Source organism: Echeneis naucrates, chromosome 9 (genome assembly GCF_900963305.1).
Source record: "Echeneis naucrates chromosome 9, fEcheNa1.1, whole genome shotgun sequence".
NCBI classification, from domain to species: Eukaryota; Metazoa; Chordata; class Actinopteri; order Carangiformes; family Echeneidae; genus Echeneis; species Echeneis naucrates.
The window spans coordinates 23583332-23603653 of NC_042519.1; the positions used below are offsets into that span (position 1 = coordinate 23583332).

Here is a 20322-nt window from a genome sequence, read left to right on the forward strand (position 1 = left end):
CAATATGTGGAGACTTCTTTGAATAAAACAGCAGAGACGCAGAAACGAGGCTCTAACAGTGCTGTGACTTCCTGCAGAACTGAACGTTGTGGTGAATGAAGCTCCTCCTAATCTTCAAACTCCCCTGCCATTCATGGATGATGATGAAGCAGGACGCTGACAGCCCCCACCTCGTGTCCCAGTGCTATGCAAGCAGCTGCCCAGCGATGACACTGCACATACAGGCCTCTGTGGACCTGCCAGCCTGGGGCGGGGGCATTTAAACTTTAAAGGGCCAAACTGGACAGCTGGGTGTGTCCCTGCTGTTTGTAAACGCAGCCACTCATTTCTACACTGCTCAGATAAAGTGAAGACAGAGGAACCGGAGGACGTCCGCTTCCTTCAAGGCTTCCCGGAGAAGATCAGGATTCCTCCTCAGCCATTTCCTGGCTCAGTTTGGGTCACGTCTGAGCCGCCGTCCCCCCACCATGGGTTCGTTTATTGCCAAGATGCTGCTGCCCACCGTCAGCAGCCTGGTGTTCCTGCCTGCTGCCAGCGTGGCCACCAAGAGGGGCTTCCACATGGAGGCCATGGTCTATTTCTTCACCATGTTCTTCACCGCGGTGAGTGTGAGCAGAGCTTCAGTGGCTGTGCTGCCTTCACTTTTTCTGTGGCTGCTCCTCTGTTCTTTATGTTTCCTGTTCAGCTGATCCGTGTTCATCAGTAACATATAAACAGCCAACCTGATAAGATAAAGAGAAGTTTGAGGCTTTAAATGAAATCCAACAGAGCTACGTAATGAGGTAGAAGGGGTGTATGGTGACGATGTCTCCCTGCAGATCTACCACGCCTGTGACGGACCTGGTCTGTCCATCCTGTGCTTCATGAGGTACGACATCCTGGAGTACTTCAGTGTTTACGGCACAGCTCTGTCCATGTGGGTCACACTCATAGGTGAGTGATCAGCCAACCGAGACCATGAACTCATCAGGAAAATGCTTACTGAGCCGATAAATCAGGCAGGAGGAGGGACATTTTCCCATAGAATTCAATACAACCTGACTTCGTTTTACGAGCGGTGGAGTCGCCCCCTGATGGTCAGTAGGTAGAATGAAGGTTTAAGGCTTCGACAATCAGTATGATGAAGAAACGTTGTGCGTTGGATTCCTGTCAGTGAATCATGTTCTCCACATCCTCATTTTAAATGGAAAAATAAATTTCAAAATCTGAAACTTCATCTCATAAAGTCTGACAAAATAATCACAATATTACTCTTTTGTTTGTCTGATGTGGAGCCCATTTTTATTTTAGGTCTATTTTTACTTTTCATTCCTGTTGGGCTTTTATTTTAACGTTAATATTTATTTTAATAAGCGTAAACAGGTTTGTTAAATATCATTCAGCATGAGGCTGAAGTCTGAAGTCTGGCTGCAGCAGCTGTTGCGGACATGTGTTGTGTCTGTTGTGCCAACAGCTGAAGGTTCTGATTGGTCACTGAGCCCCTCCATGTTTGTTTGTCCCTCGTCACTCTCCTCGTCGCAGCTCTGGGTGACTTCGATGAGCCGCAGCGCTCCAGCATCACCATGTTCGGGGTGCTGACCATCGCTGTGAGGATCTACCAGGACCGCTGGGGCTACGGGATCTACTCCGGCCCCATCGGATCAGCCGTCTTCATCATCACCGTCAAATGGGTGTGTTAAATGTGGACGTTACGTCTCCTTTCACCTTCTCTTTGCTTCTCCTTCCTTCCTTCCTTCCTTCCCTCGCTCTCGGACTGAGTGTCTTCTGTCATTCCAGCTGCAGAAGATGAAGCAGCTGAGGTCGGTGTACCCGGAGAAGGCCGTGTACACGCAGCAGGTCGGTCCAGGCTGCTGCTTCGGCGCTCTCGCTCTGATGCTGCGTTTCTACTTTGAGGTGATTACCACAGAAAAATAAAATGCATCCCTGAATGAAATGATGCTCAGAGATAAGACGTGGTGTTGTCTCCGCCGCAGGAGTGGGACTACGCCTACGTCCACAGCTTCTACCACCTGTCTCTGGCCGTGTCCTTCGTCCTGCTGCTGCCGAAGAAGAACCGATACGCCGGGACGGGACAGAACGCAGCTAAACTCAGCTGCCTCACCCTCTGCTGCTGTGTAAGTTGGACTGATTCACTCTGGGCCAGACGGGTGTTACAGCCTGGCTCGTCCTTCAGCCCAAAGGGAGGAAACAGAAGGCGGAAACGTAAATTTAACTCTAGTCACAAACAAGTTAAGTGAAAGGTTTGACTGAAAGTGAAAAACAACAAAACAGAACAGAACCTCGATACATTCCAGAGCTTCAGTGAAACAAAACGAAGTGCAGCAGGTGTAGATCAGACTGTATCCTCAGGCCGGCAGAACTGGAGAGGACTGAGGCCTGGGCCCAGTTCTGAGGCCTGGATCAGGTTCTGAGGCCTGGGTCAGGTCGGTCCTGAGGCCTGGCTCCGGTCCTGAGGCCTGGCTCCGGTCCTGAGGCCTGGGCCCAGTTCTGAGGCCTGGGTCAGGTTCTGAGGCCTGGGTCCGGTCCTCAGGCCTGGATCAGGTTCTGAGGACTGGGTCCGGTCCTCAGGCCTGAAGCCTCGGTCCTGAGGACTGGGCTCGGTCTTGAGGCCTGGATCAGGTTCTGAGGCCTGGGTCCGGTCCTCAAGACTGAAGCCTCGGTCCTGAGGCCTGGGCTCGGTCTTGAGGCCTGGATCAGGTTCTGAGACCTGGGTCCGGTCCTGAGGCCTGGGCCCGGTCCTGGTTGTGGGGATATGTTGAAAGCAAGACAGGTTTAGAACAGAAAGCAATGAAGATGAAAAAGCGAATGAAATGACGCTGATCCCGTCCTCTGTTGTCCCTTCTGCAGACCATGTCCCCCGGTTCCTCAAAAGAGAAGACGGACAAACCCAAGAAGAAGTCCTCTCGGACCGTGTGGACGGTCCCCACTGAGAAGCCGTGGGCGCGGGGCTGCAGCACCCCCACCCTGCCCCTCTACAACCCCCCACCCTCCACACCCATCAAAGGGACCAGCGTCAGCAAGCTCAAAGAGATGAACGGCTGGAAGTGAAGCCGTCCGTCAGTCCGTCTGCAGCAGGAGGACTCCAGGACCTGGTCCAGGACTTCAGTCTCAGATAGCTGTCTGCGAGCAAAATGGGAAAATCACCAAATATCTGTCAGCCAAACGCTGATAAACTCGTTCGTGGCTGGTAAGTTCATCTACTTCAGCAGGAAACCAACCATCATGTGGATGTTCTTTTCCTCTCCAAAACATCATTTTTTGGCTGGTAGAATATTTAAGGTCGGCGGTGGCTGGAGCAATCCACCCGCCGCCACAGCCAGCCAGTAAAGAGACGCAACGACCCCAAAACTGAAGAGGTTAAGGATGGGGGGGGACTCGATAAGAAGCCATCTGGGTCCAGAGCTGAGGACAGGCAGCGTCCTCCGCAGCAGCACACACAGCACGAACAGGGAGACGGCGGCTGAGACAAGCCAGTAAAACTGACTGGAAAATTTATGAGAAGAACAAACAGGCAGATGGTTTATCTCTCCAAAATATATAAATTGTCTTTAGAAATGTTCCTCAGGGGAGACCTTTCGTCTGCGCGCCTCTGTCTGTCCGCCCCCCCCACATCCTCCCCACTTCCCTCCTCTCTCAGGGGAAGAAACCATGCGGCTGAATTCAGTTATGAGAATTACAAGACTGTAAAACACATTTTTACCGTTTTCAATCCGACCTCGAGATGCCAAATGTGTCATGTGGAGCTACAGACGTCGGAGCAGCGACCCAGACATCAGTCTGAAGCCCGACTGAAGCGTCTTGATGTGTTTCTGGATCAGCAGGTGGACTCCGGTTCACTGACCCAGCAGCCTTGGCCACGATTTCTGTCCCTGGTGTGCTTTGTTCAGACAGTGTAACGTCTCTTTTATTAATATATTGTTATTTATGTTCTTATTTATGTGTGTCTTTTAATCATTTTTTACAATTAAATAAAGTGTAATGGCCCTGTTTGTATGCATTCGTGCTGGATGTGGATTTGTACTTCTGACAGAAACCCTGACTGACACATACTTCAAGGCCCACTCCAGTCTAGCAGCGCTAATCCAAATCCAAACCCACATATCCCATTCCTGCCTCACTTCAGGAGGACACGGGGGTTGTGCGTCCGTGCACGTCACCTGCCCCGAACACTACCCAAAGACTATAAACATGTTCCGCCTAACTTAGACAAAACAGTCTCCGGCCAAAACGTGAATGAACCTCTCCTCCACCAGGGAATGTTTTGAGCCGGGGCCAAGCCGTCAGCTCCCGTGCCCAGAGAAAGGTGTTTTTGTCTGGACTCAGGAACCGGGCCGGCTGGCTGCACCTCTCGGCCCTGACAGGACGGTAACTCGAGCCTTTTATTGCACAAGTGTGAAACACTTTTCAGCTCCTTTACGACCACTGTCTGTCCCACAGCACTCCGCTGAGGGGCCGCAGCCCACACACATTCAGCTCAGGATTGCTGCACTTCTCAGGACTTTCTCCTGTCTGCAACACTTCACATCAAAACCTAGCACCAACTGGATCTTCCAGATTCCAGCCTGAACCTCAGCAAAGCCTCTGCGAGGACTGCTTTTCAGGGTGGACTGAACCTGAGGATCACGTGGTCCTCATAAGAGCAGAAACGGGTTCTGAGGGTCTGAACGCTTGTTGTGTTGTGTCGACGCAGGAAGCGTTGATTGACAGCCCTCCGTGCTCCTCTGCGCCCAAATTCCACGGCGGCGCGGAATTTCAGCAGGTATCGAAACATAATAAAGAAAAATACATCTGAACACATAAAAAAATATGACGTCTGGAGCAGAAAAGAACACGTCCTCCAATATTCCACACGTGGCGGCCTTCTCAGAAAAGGTAAAGAGAAAACGTGCTGTATCGATTTTCATTAGAGTCAATTAAGCAGCAAAAGTGCGACTGCGACAGACTCTGGTATGCTCGGTATGTTTGTGCTCCCAGCTGTGCAGCGAGGACGCTGTCGATGGTGAGACGGCAGCCCCCGCCCGCCACACGTTCTTCCCCAGAGCCTCAGCTGTTGCCTCAGCTGTTGTTCACGCCGCGAGGTCGGCGGCCTCTCGGAGAGCAGCACTTCCCATCATCCCCTGCTGTTTGCTGCCGAATCCGGCCAATCAGATCCAACACAGGATTAGTTTGGGGTCAGCGGAGACAAAAGAGACGAAATGTTCTTCAGGATTTGGTGTTTCTTTGTTTGGTTTCAAGGATCAGGGCTGACTTCACCAGAGTCACCACCGCCGCGTTTCTTCGCCCGGAGGTTCAGTTTTGAGTTCAGATTCTTAAGTCCAGGTCCGTGTCCCCAGGACCAGTCTGCGATGAGTCGAAAACAGCAGCTGTTCTAAAGCTTTAATGCCAGGTTCCCCAATTCCTTTTCCAAGTTCACCAAGCTGAGGGCCAAAACGTCCGGGATTTTTTCTCCACTGCAGCATTAAAAGTTGATTTATGTGCAGATGATGGCTCTTTTAGAGGCCTGGCTCTTTTAAAATCAAAAATGTGACAACAATAAAAACAAGTCCAAAGAAAATCATTTGGTTATTTAAATGTGCCACATAAACAGCTTTTTAGATCTGCCAAGCCATTTAACCGGATCACACCAACGTCAAACCTCGACGTTGGTGTGATCCGGTGAAATGAAACAGAACTGATCAGATCTGAAATGACCTTCTGACCTTCTAGGACAGTTAATGTTATAATCATTTCACTTAATCACAGTATTTTATTTTGTTGTGCAAACAATGTATTTTACAGCTGTGTGGACGCAAGTCAAAGGTCAAGAATACGGTGTGGGGTGAGGTCAAAATAAAAGTGGTGGGAGGGCGAGGGCCTTTAGTCCGACCCCCTGTTCATTTAAAAAGGGAACTTCCTGTTTTTGTGGCTGATAGAAGCAGATAGAAGCGGATCAGATGAGCTTCCTCTTCAGGTTGGCCGGACTCAGAGAGAACAACTGAAGTGGAGCTGATGTTCCTTCACATCCAGATGAGCCAGCGGAGGTTCAAGCATCTGAATAGGAGGCTTCCAGAGGAGACCCAGACCTGATCGGATCCAGATTCAGGAGGAGAGTCCAATTCCTTTTCCTTTTCTGAGCACCTCTCCAAACAGCTTCTTCTAGCTTTCATAAAGATTTGTGATGTCTGATTCGTTTCTTTGACGACAGACAAGCAGCACACAGATACGAGGAGGTTCAGATCCAGCTTCAGTATGACGTCCTGCTGCACCGTATCAGCGTTACAGGCAGGTACAGATCTGATCAAACACCGTTTGGCTTCAGACAACAGACAAGATAACTGTAGATGGGGATTTATTTCGAGTTGATAGAATTCTGATACTGAAAGAGAAGAAACAAAGACAAAATGTTTTGGGTGTAACAGAGTTCTTCAGTTAAACTGTAAAAATCTAAATTGAAAGTTTTAAAGTCTTCTGTCCTTCAGTGTGTGAGAAATTTAGGCAACTAAACTGAGTTAATTAGACAAATCAGATCATCTGCGTGATAAAGATGAAGCTCAACATTCAGTGAAACGTTCTCAGTAACGAGGCACACAAAAGTTCTCCTCTGCTTCCACCTTCTGGACGGATCATTAATGACCAAACTCTGACTGAAACACAGCACAGCTGTGCTTTGTGTGTTTATGTAGATGTATTTGACTCACAAGGTGGACAAAAAAAAATGTCCACTGGGATCATCTCAAAGTCTGAGACCACGACAAAGGAACAAAATCCACAACAGTTTCACTCTGCTGACTCCAAACGCCTCACAGCTTCTGCTGCAGCAGGTCTGGACCAGCTCCAGGCAGACAGGTCCTGCTGGGCTCATTGGATTCTGCTGGACTCACTGGGTCCCGCTGGGCTTGCTGGGTCCTGTTGGACTTGTTGGGTCCCGCTGGGCTTGCTGGGTCCTGTTGGTTTTGTTGGGTCCTGTCGGACTTGCTGGTTCCTGTTGGACTTGTTGGGTCCTGCTGGACTTGTTGGGTCCTGCTGGACTCGCTGGTTCCTGTTGGACTCGCTCGTTCCTGTTGGACTCGCTGGTTCCTGTTGGACTTGTTGGGTCCCGTTGGACTCGCTGGTTCCTGTTGGACTTGTTGGGTCTCGTTGGACTCGCTGGGTCCCGTTGGACTCGCTGGGTCCTGCTGGACTCGCTGGTTCCTGTTGGACTCGCTCGTTCCTGTTGGACTCGCTGGTTCCTGTTGGCCTTGTTGGGTCCCGTTGGACTCGCTGGGTCCCGTTGGACTCGCTGGTTCCTGTTGGACTTGTTGGGTCCCGCTGGGCTTGCTGGCTCCTGTTGGTTTTGTTGGGTCCCGTTGGACTCGCTGGGTCCCGTTGGACTCGCTGGGTCCCGCTGGGCTCACTGGGTCCCGTTGGACTCGCTGGGTCCCGTTGGACTCGCTGGGTCCTGCTGGACTTGTTGGGTCTCGTTGGACTCGCTGGGTCCCGTTGGACTCGCTGGGTCCTGCTGGACTCGCTGGGTCCTGCTGGACTCGCTGGGTCCCGCTGGGCTCTCTGGGTGGTCCTGGGGGGTTGTATTGAGTTGTGGCCCGATTCCACTGCCTGCCACAGTCAAAGGGCTGAGTTTAACACAACCTGTCAAACATTTCCAAACACAGTCTAGAACACAGTTTATTTCTTTATTTCTTCATTTCCAGTAAAACTCATTCAGATTCTTCTAAAAATTACAAATCAACTTAACTTTGTATAAACACATGACGAGTTGGAGAAGGAAAATTGAAAGAAGCAAAGCTCTTTCTGACTGGATTCTGACCCCTTCATTACAAAATCACACTACAGATCTTTCTCCAAACCAAAATGTACAATAAATATAAAAAACTTCCAGCAGAATAAGAGAAAGAAATCTTGTGTTCATCCAATATTTCAATAGTTTAACGCTGTTGCTCATTTTAAGTCAGAGAGCTGATTTCAGTGATGATCTTATTAAAAGTACCTGCTGGAGGTTCTTCACCATCATCTGGATCCGCTCCTCGTTTCCAGGCAGCTTCAGCTTCTCTCCTGATGGACTCTCTGCGCTCACATCAGTCAGACTCAGCCGCTGGAGCGTCTCATTCAGTCTGCAAACACCAAACACATCCGACTAAGTTCAGTTTCCTGAGCTGAACCCATAATATGTTCAACTTTAGCTGTTCAGTGTTTCAGCTTAAAGACTGCACGTCGTCCTGATCAGGTTCTGAGTCTCCTGAATCTGAGCGTTAAGGTCAGGGACATGAAGCCATTTGACACGTGCTCTACAGATGAACATGTCATTATTCTGGGGGGGTTGAAGTGTCCTCTGGGTGTTTGTGCTGCTGACCTCTGCTGCTCAGTTTCCATCAGCTGAGCTCGGACTGCTCGGCCTTCAGGACCGGACAGAACATTAGCCGCGCTGCAGCCGGGGAACAGACTCATCAGCATGGGAGGCAGCTACACACACAAACACACAATTTACTGCTGGTTCCTCCCACTGGGCCTGCTGATACTTCCAACATGTCAGACAAGAGCAGAAGAACATGAACTGTCCATTAACTCATTCTGAATCTGACTGAATTATGAACTAGTGAAAGTCTCAGGAGGTTCAGATGAGGAGCAGACCTCCTCGTTGGTGGGATCCAGGACCAGCAGGCAGATCAGGTCCCGTCTGGCTCCATCTGTATTCATGAGTTTCCGGAAGGCCTTGGATCTGTTCTCGTAGTACTGAGCGGCTCTGGGGTTGTACTGGAGGGCCAGAGAAAACATGTCCGCCGCCTCCTGGAAACGCCTGCAGACACACATTTAAAAACTCTTTTCCCATATTGCTCTCTGTTTTGGGCGTAAGGGTGTGTGTGCATTTCTGACCCGCCCTGGAAGCAGAACAAGCCCAGCGTGTTGTGGAGGACGGCGAGTCGCAGCCGGACGTCGGGGTCATCGGGGCTCATCATCTCCTCAGCCTGCTGGTAGTCTGCCAGAGCATAACACCACTCACCCTGCTGAAAGAAACAGTCTGACACACACACACACCAAGCTTTATCAGGTTACATGGAAAATCTCTTCAGTTTCATCACCACTGCCAGGAGCTGCTGCTACAGTTGCTTATTTTATAAATGAGACAACAAAGACAACAAAACAGGAATCTTCAAGGTGCTGCGTTTTAAATGGCCAGATTATATATATGAACTTCTCTGGTCTTTTATTTTGAAGGGCTTGATCTCCATCAGAAGATATGTTTGCGGTTTACAGACCAAAAACCATCTCAGTGTAGTTTTTCATCTCCTACCCTGGAACGACAGGCCAGTCAGCCAATCAGAAGGGAGGATTTTTTGTGACCTCACAAAGCTCCAAGGGTCCTTATGAGAGTCCTTCAGACCTGAAGGCCCTTTGAAGTGGACACTTTCACCTGGACACTCATCTTCGGGATGAACCAACAACTAAGGCAAACTTCACAGACACAACATTGTGTTTGCGCACACACGCACACACGCACACACCTCCTCTGTTGAGGTAGAGGCCCGGCTGGTCCTTTTCCTCCTCGATGGCCTTGTTGAGGAGAAGCGTGGCTTCGGCAAACTGCCCTCTGCCAAAAAGCTCCACTGCAAAGTCATTGTAGGTGAGAACCAGCTGAAAGCCCACCTGCTCTTCAAGGGAGGCACGTCTGTCCTCACTGTCTCTGACAGCGTCCACCTGACCTCTGACCTCCTCCTCCTCCTCTCCACTCAGCTCCACAGCCTGAACCAGATCTTCGATGGCGGCTATGAAGTCTTTCAGGCGTCGGTAGAGAATCCCTCTGATGAACCAGAACTGGGTTTAATGGATTTACTGTATATTTTTCATTTCATATTCATATTTAAACTTAATAACGCATTATCTTTAAATCAGTAAGACAGACAGACAGACACCGTGCATCTCTTTGGATTCACCTGAACAGGTAGAGCTGAGCGTCCCGAGGACAGTTGTCCAGAGCCACATTGATCATACAGAGGGCTTCAGGCAGCTGGCCCACCACAGCTCTGTCCACGGCCTTCTGTCTGGCCCGTTCAGCAGCCCGCCGCAGCTGCTGCAGCAGAGCTCCGGCCTCGGGACATGACGGGTTCAACGCCAACGCCGACCTCACATCCTGATAACACTGAGACATCTGATGAGACAAACGAAACTCAGTGAACTAGTTTGGACAACCAACGAAGCTGAGCGGCAGCTCTAACCTGGTGGAGCCGCTTGTGCAGTCGAGCTCTGAGGACGTAAAGGTCAGAGGTCAGGCTGTCGGACGCCATCCAGTCGTTGACCAGCTGCAGAGCCTCAGTGTGGTGACCTGCTGCTGTCAGACAGACCAGACTAGGACACAAACACCAACAGTATAAGTCCTGATGGCTCAGGCTGTCCTCTGTCAGAGTGGACTGCTGGGAATTAGATCCATATATCTATGATGTTATAACATTATGCCCGTGGTATATATATATTTATCTGGACATGTCAATCACCCAGTAGCCCCGCCCCCAACCCTTCCCTCCTTTCCTGTCTATTTTCCTCTAAATGGATTATAACTTAAAAATGAACAACATGTTGTCTAAATAAAAATTCAGTTAAAGTATAATTAACATATTTGTCCTGCATACATAAAACTGTCATTGTGGATATTTGATATATTGTACAGCATAAACCTAAATGTTCACATATGACAATAACAAACAGCACTCTTCATGTAATGCCCTCTGGAGTCCTGGTCCACTGGTTAGGACCACTGATCCAGTCCAGTCTGGCTCAGACTCCTCACCTCCTGACTGTGTAGGCCCTGCAGCCAGGCTTCAGCTGAGCAGCCTGACTGAAGGCCTCCAAAGCTTCAGCGAAATGACATCTGTCCAACAAATGCTGACCCTGCAGACACCAGAGAGTAGAAACACTAACATGAAGCTCCTCCCCCGGCGAGCAGCAGCATGAAGCTGAAACAGTCAAACATGCGATGAACCTGCAGGTAGAAGATGACAGCCAGCCGGTCTCTGTAGGGCCTGGGCTCCAGGACTGAGGCCTTCCTATAACAGACTAATGCTGACTGGAAGTCACAGAGCTGCAGGTAGGCCTCGGCCTGACCCACATATAGCTGAGTCTGAAACACAACGGCATCACAAGGACAAACAAAGACTGAGACACACAAACCCACTGGAGCTTTTTAAAACACATCACTGCAGCCAAAACTGGTCTTTTACTAGAAAAGATTATTCTAGTAATTTGGACTTGATTCTGACGATGTTGGCCAAAATACCAGTTTCACTTTCGTTACTTTTCTTTTTCTTGTCTTTTAACATTATTATTTTTATTATCATTATTGTTAATGTCATTATTATCTGTGTGTGTATGTGTGCATGGAACATTCTTCTAGTTTTATCATGGCCATAACAACATTAAGCTCTATTATCTGATGATTATTGATATGAATATCTCTGGTATCATTGCAGTTCGATAGATATCATTACAACCAGGGTCACTACAACTACACACCGTTCAAAAACTCAAAAATAGATATTAACTTTTAAAACTTAAAATAAAATATGTGATGAAATGTGAGTTTTAGTTGTTGGTTCAGCACCTGATCAGGCTGCAGAGTGATGGCTTTGGAGAAGCAGATCACAGCTCGCTCATACTGGAACGTCTCCATTGCCTCTTTTCCATTTGAGTAACTACCCAAAAAATAATAATAATGAAATAAAAAATAGGAGTGTTACTCAACCAAGAAACAGCGCAGAGCTGCAGAAAAGAACTGTCATGTTTGATTTTCAGATATTTCACTGATATACTCTGCCACACATGGTAAGAAATGGCAGATGTGGGTCGTATCCTCCTGTTCAGTTCTGATTAAATGGTTTTCACTCACTGCTCTGCAGCCCGTCTCTGGATGATGAGCCGGCTCTGCAGGTCTGGTCTTTCAGAATGTTTCTCTGCTGGTGCCAGAAAGATTTTACAGGAGCCAAAAAGTTGCTCCAAGGAGTTTTTTGTTTTGGCTTCAGTCAGCTGCTCCTCGGACACAGCAGCAGGAAACAAGCTCTGCTCCTCCGTCTGCTGGTGGATGACCGACTGACAGAGCTTTAATATGAAATACGAAAACATGTCAATCCTCCTGCAGGACGCCAAGTCATAAAGAGAGGAGGATCAGACAGGCTGACAGTCCAAACACAGACTTTTCCTCAGAAAAATCTACCTTTTCATGTAACCTCTGTTCACAAGGAGTGAAGGTGTCTGTTAAGATGTCAGTAAGTTGAATTCAACACCATGAGGCAGCAGTTACTGTAGCAATATTATTACTATTATTAGTGTGAGTATTAATTCACAAAAGTATTTTAAATGCCCTTAAAGAAAACAACCAGCTATCAATAAAAGTTACATCATTAATACTATGATTGAAAACCCCTCTAATGGAGATGAAGTGATTAATCTTGGTAACGTCCACATCATGTTTTTCATATAATACAATGAGCAACGTAAATATTTTAATCCCATCAAGTTTCAGGAAGCTACAGATTACATTATCAGAGTCATTAGTGCTGTCGGTGACAGTGAGAGGCTTTAAAAAACAATAGAAACAAACAAAAGGAGTGATTTGATGAGTTGATTAGTTTACAGGACAAAGCTTTGGATTTATTTCTTTATTCACGATAACGTTAGTTTACCTTCTGCTCCACAGAAGTCTCCATCGTGTCCTCACATTTATGATAGTAAAAAAAGTTCAGTAACTTTTTGTCTTCACTTCGCTGACTTTGTAAAACTTCTGCCGTTACCATGGAAACCACCTCCAACGCAGCCCCGAGGCGCTCGTCACTTCCGGGTTCCGTTTACTTCCGCCACATTTGTGAAAAAGTTTTTTTTTCTGCCCAAAGCGGCTGTAGGAGAAGTGTTGTAGCTTTTCTTTGTTATATATATTACATATATTGGCTTTACCAAATAGTCTCTGTGATTCTGCTCATTCTGCCAAGTTTAAAATGCCTTTATTTCGTTACTCGCGTTGGTTTTCTATCTTATAGCCATCTTATGAACCGTTTCCACGATTTCAGTTTATTAAATTAGATTAAATGTACTTTGTTTGTTTTTGACTCAACAGTTTAATTTGAAGTTCAAATTAATAACAAGTCGTTCAACGGGAACGTTTGTTGTTTAGTGCGGCTTTTACTTTGAAAGGTCGTCAGCAGGAAATTGACGTCACGCCCGTCCGATCAGCTGACCGACATGTTGACAAAGCAGCTGGTCCGCCGGCTGAGGAAGCTCAGAGTCCGGATCTCTGCTTCGACAGAAAAGCCTGCAGCGGTTCGACCCAGTCCTCGGTCCAGGTCCAGGTCCAGGTCGGAGGTCGGGACCCGGCGGGGCTGCTACCGGACCGGTTCGCGATGGAGATCCACAACGAGAGGAGGAGGCTGCTGGACTCGGAGGGAGACGGTCTCCCGACGGGTCTGATGTCCGGGCAGGTAGCTTATCTGAGGTCAGTCTGCAGAAACCCGTCCTGGACTATCAGGGGAAACATTTGTCCATCAGGAGACCCAGGAGTCCTGGTCCGTCAGAGTCTCCGTTGGGTTTTAGTCCAATCAGTGGAGACCGTGAAATCTTTAACATGTCAGGTTTTAGAGAGAAGTAGAACCAAAGGTCACAAATTCAGTTTGTTTTGTCTGAAAATCAGTTCCAACCCAAAGAGCTTCAGAAAACAGACGCTGTGAATCCTTCATGATAAAGGACTCAGAGGATGAAGCAGTTATCAGAAATGATCAATCACAGGTCCATACGGTCCAAAGGTCCTGAAGGTTTAAAGGTCCTGATGGTCCAAAGGTCCTGATGGTCCGAAGGTCCTGATGGTCTAAAGGTCCTGATGGTCCTGATGGTCCAAAGGTCCTGATGGTCTGAAGGTCCTGATGGTCTAAAGGTCCAAAGGTTCTGATGGTCTGAAGGTCTAAAGGTCCGAAGGTCCTGATGGTCTGATGGTCTGATGGTCTGAAGGTTCTTTTCCAGACAATAAATATCTGACTCTGTTCTGTAACGGGGCTGTGTGTGAACTTTGACCTTTGACTTTACATCCTGAATTCTGTTCCTCTTCAGCAAAGTGAAGAACACAAAGTTGTACCTGGCCACGTTTGCGTCCGTTCTGGGTCCCATGAGCTTCGGCTTTGTGCTCGGCTACAGTTCTCCCGCCATCCCAGAGCTGATGAGGACATCTGACTCGCGGCTGCAGCTGGACGCCGTCCAGGCGTCCTGGTTTGGGGTACGACACTGATCACGATGATTCATGACTCAACACCAAGCAGCTTTTTCTTTTTTACCTTAATCAGCATTTATGTCATCACATGTTCCAGACACGTCAGCATAAAAACAAGCAAGTACAAATTAAATCAAACATTTACTTTAAGTTGAAAATTTTTTGAGTACGAGTACGACTCAAACTAAAGATAATTATCAGACAGAGAGAGCCAAAAGAATTAGTCCATAAACAGAAACTTAACTATTTGTTTAAAAAACACTTCCAAACATAACGTTTTTCTGATTTGCTTTGTCAGAATATCATGAACAAAAGTTCAAGTTTAAAAGGGATTAATAATAATAAAAAAGACAGTAATGGATGATTAAAGATGAATGAGTAATAAACATAATTGACTCATCTACAGATATCTGTGAGATAAGATTTCCAGTGACTGATTTTTTTTTTTAAGTTTATCTCCAACCTGACAGATTTTGATATCAGATATTCTCCTGAGTGTTGTTGCTGCAGCTCTGTGCTCTTTAGTCCATAGTGACGCTCGGGGCAGCGGCGGGCGGCCTGCTGGGCGGCTGGATGGTGGAGAAGATCGGCAGGAAGCTCAGTCTGATGTTCTGCTCGCTGCCATACGTCCTCGGTTTCACCATCATCATCGCAGCGCAGAACGTGTGGATGCTTCACATCGGCAGGGTGCTCACCGGCCTCGCCAGCGGAGTCACGTCGCTGGTCGTCCCGGTAACACGCACTCCTTCATATTTGTAAAGATCCTGTAAAGATAAATATTTTTATAAATCACTGATGGTCAGTCGATCCTCTCTCTGTCTGCTCGCTCAGCTGTACATCTCTGAGATGGCACACGAGAAGGTCCGCGGGGCGCTGGGCTCCTGCGTGCAGCTCATGGTGGTGCTAGGCATCATGGGAGTTTATCTTGCAGGTATGTAAACTCAGCTGTTTGAGTAATGTTGTGATGTCCGAACCTCCAGATCGAGAAACTCACAGACTGAAAGAAAAAGACACGTCAGAGAGGAAGGGAGGGACGTTCAGAGTATATTATGATTTTAAAAAGTTTCATAGATATAATTTAAAGAGAAAATCAAAGATAAAATTATTAAACATTTAATCAACAGATGAAGTTGAAGGGTAAAAGTTACATCAAAACAAATTTCACCAAAAATGTCCACTTCACCTTCTTCAATATGTTTGTGGTCAGAGAGCCAAATATGATCTGAGGATCTTTGAGACTTCACTGGATTATATAGAAAACTGGACCTGGTTTGAAATAAATAAAGACATTCACATCTATTCTTTAGTTATGTGACACGTTTAGTAGGATTTTTGAACCCTTATTGGAAAGATGGAGGCTTAATGGGAGTTTGTTCAGGTACATAAAACAAACCTGAACTCTGAGGACAGGAAGCAGATAACGTAACTCTGCTCTAAATCAGAGTCACATTGTTTCCCATGCTGTAACTTTTATTTTACAACATCCACCACTGCAGCAGTAAAGTAGAGAAACCGCAGCGTCTCTCTGGTTATTGTCTGTGTTGAGTTGACTGTCCAGTCTGTAACAGAGCCGTGTGTCAAGGTTGCTTTTTGGTTTTAAAGGTCATAAAGAAGAGATGACTATGATCTGACCATCATGTGATGGCATCAGATTCCTCCGCTGCCTGACTGAAAGTTGCTGCCTCTCACTAACCTTGTTAACCACAGGCCATTCCTGTTTTCTGGTGTGTCACGTGACGTGGCACAGCAGCCATAAATCACTCCATTCAGCTGTTTAGGTTTTGGTGGCTGAGTTGTGTGAGAAGTTGTTCGAAGACTGTTGAAGCAAACTATTGTCTGAAAATATTATCTTTATTTTTAACAACTAGCTTGCTGCTTCATACAGGAGATCCTTGTTCAGTTTGTTTTGCTGCCCAACCTGTTGGCGTAATTCATGAGCTGGAAATACTTGTTTTAGAAAGGAAATTAAAACCAGATATTCTGGTTTTTAGATGAGTAATTATTGTTTAATAGATTTAAAAATGAAAAAAAACAGCTACTGTTGAGCTCTGAGATGAACACGCTGATCCGTAGAAAATCCAGTGGAACAGTCAGATCAGCAGGAAACTATATTTTTAGACAGAGCGGATGAAGGAGACGAGGACCTGACTAGGTTCCTCTGTGTCCTGTAGCCTTCAGTCTGCAGACTTAAATCATCGGATTTATAAAGGAAAGCAGAAAGAAGAAGAAACTCCATCATTGGTGGTGCAGCTCAGGTGAACTCATGCAGCAGCCGAGCGGTTCAGGCGTAGCCCATCGGAGGGAAACTTGTCTGAACTGTGCCGCCTCCTCTTGCAGGTCTCTTCCTGGACTGGCGCTGGCTGGCGATCTGCAGCTCCATCCCACCGACACTGCTGATGGTCTGCATGTGCTTCATGCCAGAGACGCCTCGTTTCCTGCTGTCACAGGGCAAGAGGCGGGAGGCCGAGGAGGCGTTGCGCTTCCTGCGAGGACCGGATGCCCCTGTCGCGTGGGAGTGTGCTCGTATCGAGGAAGCCTGTGAGGAGCAGGTGAGGCTGTGGTTGGCTGGCTGGGTGTTGACCAATGAGAAGGTGGCTTCTCACAGAGCTGTGGGAGCAGGATGGATCAGATTATCTGACTGTGATGGCACCACCATCTTTCTGCTGGTGGTGCTGTAAAAATCCAAACAGTCAGACGGTTAGACATCCGGTCTACAGTCCCAGCCAATGAAACGTCTCCCTGATTGTGTCTTTAAGACAGAACTGTCCTCTCTGTGTCCCTCAGGGCTCCAGGTTCCAAATGTCTGACCTGAAGGACCCTGGTGTCTTCAAACCTCTGATGATCGGCATCATGCTGATGATCTTTCAGCAGATGACGGGGATCAACGCCATCATGTTCTATGCTGAGAACATATTTGAACAGGCACATTTTAAAGTGAGTTGGGTTTAGTGGCATCTAGTGGTGAGTTCTCAGATTGCACCCCTCAATCCCCTCTCCCTCCAAACCTGTAGAAAAACTGGTCACAGTTTAATTTGACCAATCTGGGCTCCAATATGGTGGGTTCCCGACAACGACATGAGCAGCCTGAGCTAAGCTAACAGACGCACATCAAGACTAAAAATGGATTCTCTACTCCTGGTGAAAGACTGGCTCTTTAACTGGGATTATCAGATTTAGATGTGCTCAGATTGACCTCTGTCACGTCCCCAGTTGGTTTGAGAGCTGCCATTTTGAAGCCTTGAGTAGTTTGTAATTTGTCTGTCAGCCATCTTTGTTTTTTTTTTTGTTTTTTCTTTAAACTACATTTGGAGCTGAGCAGGACATCAATGGGCAGGACAACAATATCACATCATTTTATCAAAAAAACTCCACATGCCTGTTTGAGTGAAACTGTCTATTTTATCTTTTCGTTATAAATAGAAACAATAGGATATGAGAATTTAAGCAGTAAAGCTCCAGATTTTATGGAAATGCTCAGTTTGGTGATTTGTTGTGATGACTGGTTGCTGTTCAGGAGAGCGATCTGGCCTCAGTCATCGTGGGCCTGATTCAGGTCGTCTTCACAGGAGTAGCAGCCCTGATCATGGACAAGGCCGGAAGGAAGGTCCTGCTCATCATTTCAGGTATTTCCTCTCACATTTACATTTCCTGTCCCATATTAATGGGTGTCTCAGACCGACTCAGTGTTTGCTCCAGGGGGCTTCTACACCATCAGGTGTCCCAGGAGCAGGTTCTGGACCTGGAACTCCTGCAGCAGGACGAGTCTGGACTGCCTGCTAATGTCCAAAGTCCATATGATGCAAACTGCAGAGACCACAACAGAAATAAAATCTTTCCTTGAATCTGCTGGGCTCATCCTTGTTGTTTTCCCATTAATATTCAAGGTGTTGCCATGGCGCTCAGCACCACAGCGTTTGGGGTTTACTTCTACCTGATGTCCAAACTTCACAGCGCCACCACGCCGGGTGAAGAACCTCACACAGACCTGACCTGGCTGGCCCTGGCCAGCATGGCCTTCTTCATCTCAGGTGAGATCACGAGCCCACTTCAGTCCAGGTAAAGATGTTAAAGACTGACGGTCAGCAGCGTCAGTGAGTTCAGTTGGAACATTCAGGTAATAATGAATAAATGTGCTGTGAAATGAAATGTCTTCATCCCTCTCATCATTTTAAATCACAGAGTTAAATCTGTAAATCCTTCAATTCCTCAAAATCAACATCACATCAGGATCTGTCTGTGGCCTTCAGGTTTTGCTCTTGGCTGGGGTCCGATCCCGTGGCTCATCATGTCGGAGGTTTTCCCTGTCAAGGTGAGAGGGTTTGCCAGCGCCGTCTGCGTCCTCACCAACTGGACCATGGCATTCCTCATCACCAAAATATTCCAGGAGATGATGGTGAGTCATCAACTTCGCACCAGTTTTTCTTGTTTTTGTTATGTCAAACAGTGTTTTCTCTCTACGTTTTCTTTTGAAGTAGTTAAAAACTAATTGAGAACCAGTGGAGTAATTATTTTATTATTAGAAGGGGAAAAAAATCCACATGTATGAGAGAACTATTGAAACATGTGACGTCTTGCAGAACGTTCTAACCAGCGCCGGGACCTTCTGGCTGTTCGCCTCCATGTGCGCCCTCAACATCATCTTCACCATTGTCTTCATCCCAGAAACCAAGGGCAAGACTCTGGAGCAAATCGAGGCGACGTTCAGAGGGACGTCAGGTCCATGAAAACGCTGTTCACCGTCACATTATTACACAACGATACATTTTAACAGCAGCCTCGTAATAAAACCTCCCTCAGGAAGGTTGCAATGTTCAGGTACAGATGTGTTGATTTAACTGTGTTTGCTCAGAGCTCTGTCTAATATTTGTGAGGTTAATTTGTGTTTACAGGAAGTCTGTCACAATCCCTTCAGCATCTGTGATAGTCTTTTGCTAGTCAGGTATTAAATACAGTTTCTTTGATTCGTAGTAACGTCAACAAAACGACTTCTCGCTGCTGTTCTCCACCTCCAGGTTCACACGTTCAGAAGTTCCCCAGGCAGTTTTAAAACACGCACTAAAATGTTGAATAAAGTTATAATACTGGAGTTCATGGACATTGTAAGAGGTCTGTATGAGAACACAACAGGACCGTCACATTAGAGTTTTACTTTTTAAGCTTTTCTGACACTCATGCAACACTTGAATCTGTGGTTCATAACGTTTAACACATTTTAACCCTGAACTGACAAAAGCTGAGACCTTAGATCCCCCTTCAGCTCAGGTCTTTGCTGAGACAGCCTTATTCCTTAGGCCAACTGTTGTTTTGAATGATCCAGTTTCTAATTCTGCCATTAACCTTTGTTATTTTTATTTTTTTTTTGTTTTTACCAGAAGAAATTCCGCTTTGTGGTCATTTCTCACTACAGCCATCATCAAAATGTCAGTTTGTGTATCATTTGTCGCCTCACTTTGTTTTGTAGATTCAGTTCTCATCAGTGATGGTTAAAAACAGCTTTTGTTCTGATCCTCATATTTCTTCATGCTGAGCTTGTTCATTCTATCAGAGCTCGATGTGTTTGGACTTTTTTTTACCGCTTTAACTTTCTTTTGAAAAACACTTTGGCAAAGCGCCGACTTTTTTAAACCAATATTGACTTTTGACTTGTTGAATTCAGTGCCAAAATCTAAGACGGAAACGTTGCCTGTTGTCGCTTGTCCTCAAAATAAGGTCTGCTGTTTACAGACTGTGCTGACTCTTAATTTAACTGTGTACTTTAAATCATCATAGAAATTCAGTAAAGTTAAACAGATTATATGATGCAAAATTGTTCTTTTTTTTTCTTTTTTTTTACAGAATTAAAGGGTGTCAGCTGTGAACTTTCCTTGGAATATGGGTGTGTTTTTCTGATAACTTTCTCTTGGAATACTCTGATAAAAGAAATGTTAAAACATATTATCTGACTTGTACACATGTGGGAGAAGGTTGTTATTCGATTTTGTACGTAAGAAAAACTGACTTGTCTGTAGGAAACAGATCTTCCTACGTTTTTTTTGTTGTTATTTTTTTTAATGGTTGTAATGTCACGGTTTTTGTTTGCTATGATTGAAGTGAAGCCATGAAACTGATCA

The 20322-nt window shown here is 46.6% G+C and overlaps 3 protein-coding genes across 3 annotated transcripts; 2 read left to right on the forward strand and 1 right to left on the reverse strand.

The window, feature by feature from the left end:
• Positions 1 to 467: 467 nt before the first annotated feature.
• On the forward strand, positions 468 to 5299 carry mymk (myomaker, myoblast fusion factor). Its single transcript, XM_029509977.1, has 10 exons — positions 468 to 602; positions 819 to 933; positions 1522 to 1670; positions 1777 to 1893; positions 1974 to 2114; positions 2848 to 3044; positions 4254 to 4365; positions 4691 to 4759; positions 4975 to 5078; positions 5236 to 5299. Exons 1-10 carry the CDS (start codon positions 468 to 470, stop codon positions 5297 to 5299), a joined length of 1203 nt encoding a protein of 400 aa, XP_029365837.1.
• Positions 5300 to 6837: 1538 nt separating this feature from the next.
• On the reverse strand, positions 6838 to 11635 carry LOC115048493 (tetratricopeptide repeat protein 16-like). The gene is made up of 11 exons (XM_029509978.1): positions 11567 to 11635; positions 10949 to 11086; positions 10757 to 10857; positions 10188 to 10317; positions 9906 to 10102; positions 9477 to 9772; positions 8848 to 8950; positions 8605 to 8770; positions 8327 to 8436; positions 7964 to 8087; positions 6838 to 7572 (listed from the first exon to the last, which is right to left on the reverse strand). The coding sequence occupies exons 1-11, from the start codon at positions 11633 to 11635 to the stop codon at positions 6838 to 6840; spliced, it is 2169 nt and encodes a 722-aa protein (XP_029365838.1).
• Positions 11636 to 13204: 1569 nt separating this feature from the next.
• Positions 13205 to 19603, forward strand: slc2a8 (solute carrier family 2 member 8). Its single transcript, XM_029510960.1, has 10 exons — positions 13205 to 13447; positions 14056 to 14218; positions 14738 to 14944; positions 15044 to 15143; positions 16550 to 16761; positions 16997 to 17146; positions 17727 to 17835; positions 18097 to 18240; positions 18460 to 18605; positions 18790 to 19603. Exons 1-10 carry the CDS (start codon positions 13356 to 13358, stop codon positions 18934 to 18936), a joined length of 1470 nt encoding a protein of 489 aa, XP_029366820.1. The 5' UTR covers positions 13205 to 13355; the 3' UTR covers positions 18937 to 19603.
• The last annotated feature ends 719 nt before the right edge of the window (positions 19604 to 20322 follow it).

Bases quoted from the DNA above. Each gene is read 5' to 3' on its own strand.
- mymk (XM_029509977.1), top strand. From the start codon at position 468: ATGGGTTCGTTTATTGCCAAGATGCTGCTGCCCACCGTCAGCAGCCTG. The intron at 1,671-1,776 runs GTGTGTTAAATG...CTGTCATTCCAG, and splicing joins TCATCATCACCGTCAAATGG to CTGCAGAAGATGAAGCAGCT. The intron at 3,045-4,253 runs GTGAAGCCGTCC...CTCCTCCACCAG, and splicing joins AAAGAGATGAACGGCTGGAA to GGAATGTTTTGAGCCGGGGC.
- LOC115048493 (XM_029509978.1), bottom strand. From the start codon at position 11,635: ATGGAGACGTTCCAGTATGAGCGAGCTGTGATCTGCTTCTCCAAAGCC. The intron at 10,318-10,756 runs GTGAGGAGTCTG...TTTGTGTCCTAG, and splicing joins AGGGCCTACACAGTCAGGAG to TCTGGTCTGTCTGACAGCAG. The intron at 10,103-10,187 runs GTTAGAGCTGCC...CAGTGTTATCAG, and splicing joins TGCACAAGCGGCTCCACCAG to GATGTGAGGTCGGCGTTGGC.
- slc2a8 (XM_029510960.1), top strand. From the start codon at position 13,356: ATGGAGATCCACAACGAGAGGAGGAGGCTGCTGGACTCGGAGGGAGAC. The intron at 17,836-18,096 runs GTATTTCCTCTC...TTAATATTCAAG, and splicing joins GGTCCTGCTCATCATTTCAG to GTGTTGCCATGGCGCTCAGC. The intron at 18,241-18,459 runs GTGAGATCACGA...TGTGGCCTTCAG, and splicing joins CATGGCCTTCTTCATCTCAG to GTTTTGCTCTTGGCTGGGGT.